The 2,787-nt window shown below is 42.5% G+C and overlaps 1 protein-coding gene across 1 annotated transcript; it reads right to left on the bottom strand.

Annotated features, from left to right (window-relative positions):
* LOC119586740 lies at nt 1–2,549 on the bottom strand. The gene is made up of 5 exons (XM_037935464.1): nt 2,528–2,549; nt 2,243–2,342; nt 1,459–1,626; nt 817–923; nt 1–525 (listed from the first exon to the last, which is right to left on the bottom strand). Exons 2-5 carry the CDS (start codon nt 2,334–2,336, stop codon nt 259–261), a joined length of 636 nt encoding a protein of 211 aa, XP_037791392.1. The 5' UTR covers nt 2,337–2,342; nt 2,528–2,549; the 3' UTR covers nt 1–258.
* Nucleotides 2,550–2,787: the final 238 nt, after the last annotated feature.

Genomic DNA, 2,787 nt, shown 5'->3' with positions numbered 1-2,787 from the left:
GTGCGGGATAGCAATATTTTCCACTGACAATGGCTATCATTTTTTATCGTATTATCGAAAAAGGAACAAATACCCCTTGAGTACAGAATAATTCTTTGTTATTGACTGCGACGCGCCTGACGAGGAAAGAACGCCGGGGACGCATGTTCTTTTTATAGGAACGTAGACAGACAGATAAAATAGATAAGTATAAGGCTATATAGACGACGAGTGAGGACAGTTGATAGTTCGAGGGATAAGGACGCCAAAGAGGAACACCTAGGCTGAAGCAGGAGCCTCTGTCGGAGGAGCAGCCGTCATGTTCTTCACCATCTTAGAAGCCGTCTTCAGGAGCGACGTGGCGGAAGCGCTATTCATGCAGGCGCTCCTGAGGCAGGTGATGAAGTCGGTGATCTTGTAGTCGACGGGTTCAGGACACGAGGCAACGGCGGAGGCGACGGCGGCGCCCAGGGCGGGGTGGCTGAAGGCGGAGGAGAGGGAGGCTGCGATGGCGGTGCGGTTCAGGGTCATCATGTCGGCTTTCAGCTGAAATGACATGCTCATTGTAATGAATCCGATTTAGAAAATGTTAGTTGTGAGATTTTTATATATATGTTTCATAGAGAGCTATGTACTGAAACATATAATATACCTTTCCTTCACCACAGTCATTGCAACTACCCATGCTTTTACTAAAGGATCAGCTTCTCGAGAATCACAAACTTCAGACCATACGGAAGTCATGATAAGAATCCCTACCGTAATTTCACCCTTGCGAGACACCCCGACATCGTTATAAAATCCCTAATACCCGCAACGAGGCCGCCCGAGACCTACCAAACCCGTGGCGTTGAGGGCGCAGCGGCGGATGGCGGTGACGGTGGCAGGGTCCGCTGAAGTCTTGTCGGCTAAGCTCTCAGGGCTGCCCGACACGAACGCCAGACCTGCGGGTTGGTCGGGTATGGTGTTACTAGGGGACATGCACTACAAAGTTAATGGGGTATTTGAATTACTATAAAATAAATGAACTCATAAAGTATGTAAGCTATTGTGTACGTATGTGTTCGTGTGTATGCGTGTCTGCAGTTAGAAACCATAGTTTATTTCGAGCCACATTTAATGGGAAGCTACTCAATCGACCATTTCAACTGTTCACTATTTTCCTATTTTGTAAATGTTATAGTATCCTGTTCGGTCGATATTTAAAGTGTGATTTTTTGACATATTACAAATTATAAGATAAATGAAATAAAGGTAAAGGAATGATCATGTAGCCTGTTTGGATTCCAATCATTTCCGCGAAAGGATAAAAAAGTAATAATAAATAAGATTAAAAAACTTATTTTCGAGGCAACATTATAAAGAGGAGCCACTTTCTTACAAAATAAGTATATTACCCTTTTACTCTGTTTAACCCATAATATTTGAATTAAAGTTTTTAAGAATTCAGTATTGCACCAACAACATAACACAAATTACCGATGTTAAGGTAGAATTGCGGGCCGAGGACGACGCCGGTGGTGTTGGCGCAGTCGGTGATGGCCTTGACGGGGCCGCCCTTGGGGGAGAACACAGCGCTCACGGGCGAGCACTGGCCCTTCTTCAGCTGGCACACCATCAGGGAGTCGGAGAGGTCGCACAATGAAGCTACGGAGAAGAGAGAACATTTAGAATTATATAAATACTCAGGAGGAAGAGTGGATGTAGGATTCCGTATCGGTATAGGGTTATAGGATTAGCTTAGGAGTAGTATTAACATAGTAGTATTAACATTTAATACATTGCATGGAAGTTTCCGTATTGTTATGGGTTGACAGGATTAACTTAACAGTATTAACTTTACGGATTTTAGGTGAAAGAGAACAGTAGTAGTAGTAGCAGCAAGTATGTTTTTTATTATCATTAAGCTTAAATGTACACAAAATAAATGTTATTTTAATAGGTACAATTACGAACGAGTTAATAAGATTTCCAAGGGAATCTGTATGCGTGACTGCAGAGAGGAATACATATATTACTGTTAAGTAATAATTGATTTCCTAAGATTCTAGAAAAGTGAGGAAAATCGATGCCTAAAAATATTCTAGTAAAAGATTCATAAATCATGCCAGACTCACAAGAGGTGAAAGGGAATGTTTATATCCTTATCTTTAAGAATGGGTGCAGATAAGAAAGAATATGTTATCGCTAGATACTAAATGACTTCCAAATACCTCACCAATAATAATAAAAGAAAAGATAAAGTGAAAATAGTATGACTTACTGTCAATCCAAGGTGAAACCTGAGGACCAGCTGCTGGAGTGACAGCTGAGACCCCGGCAACCAACACCACCGCATACAACACCAAGGACTGCATCTTGTTCTATTAAAAAGTGATTAAGTTCGTCGTCTATTCGAATAAGCAATATCGCTTAATGTATTAATTCATCTAAACAAAACAAAAAATCATATATAACCATTTATTCTTAAATTTATTTCACTCGTTCAAACACACAACTACACGGATACGACACTAAGCGCTGTTAACCACAGGCACCCGTCACTTACCTTGATGTTAGCTACAATGCGAGATGACGCTGCCCCTCCTGTCTTATATACCATTTGTGTGGGGGGAGGATGGGAGGTTCACGATACTAGGCGGAGGAAAGGGGGGTTGGAGGAGGGGGTTAAAGCGATGGTTGGGGGTTGGGTGCATGGGGGGAAGGGAGGGGGGTTGACGAGTTGACAGTGAGGGCTTGACACTGTGATTTTGAGCTGTATTTAATTAGAGAAGACTTGACTAGCATGCGAAGAGGAGGGGAAGGGAG

The sequence above is a fragment of the Penaeus monodon genome, chromosome 21 (genome assembly GCF_015228065.2).
Source record: "Penaeus monodon isolate SGIC_2016 chromosome 21, NSTDA_Pmon_1, whole genome shotgun sequence".
NCBI lineage: Eukaryota > Metazoa > Arthropoda > Malacostraca > Decapoda > Penaeidae > Penaeus > Penaeus monodon.
This window is presented reverse-complemented; position numbering and strand designations above follow the sequence as displayed.

Bases quoted from the DNA above. Each gene is read 5' to 3' on its own strand.
- LOC119586740 (XM_037935464.1), bottom strand. From the start codon at position 2,336: ATGCAGTCCTTGGTGTTGTATGCGGTGGTGTTGGTTGCCGGGGTCTCA. The intron at 924-1,458 runs GTAATTTGTGTT...ACCAACCCGCAG, and splicing joins GCAATTCTACCTTAACATCG to GTCTGGCGTTCGTGTCGGGC. The intron at 526-816 runs GTAGGTCTCGGG...ATGTCATTTCAG, and splicing joins CCCTCAACGCCACGGGTTTG to CTGAAAGCCGACATGATGAC.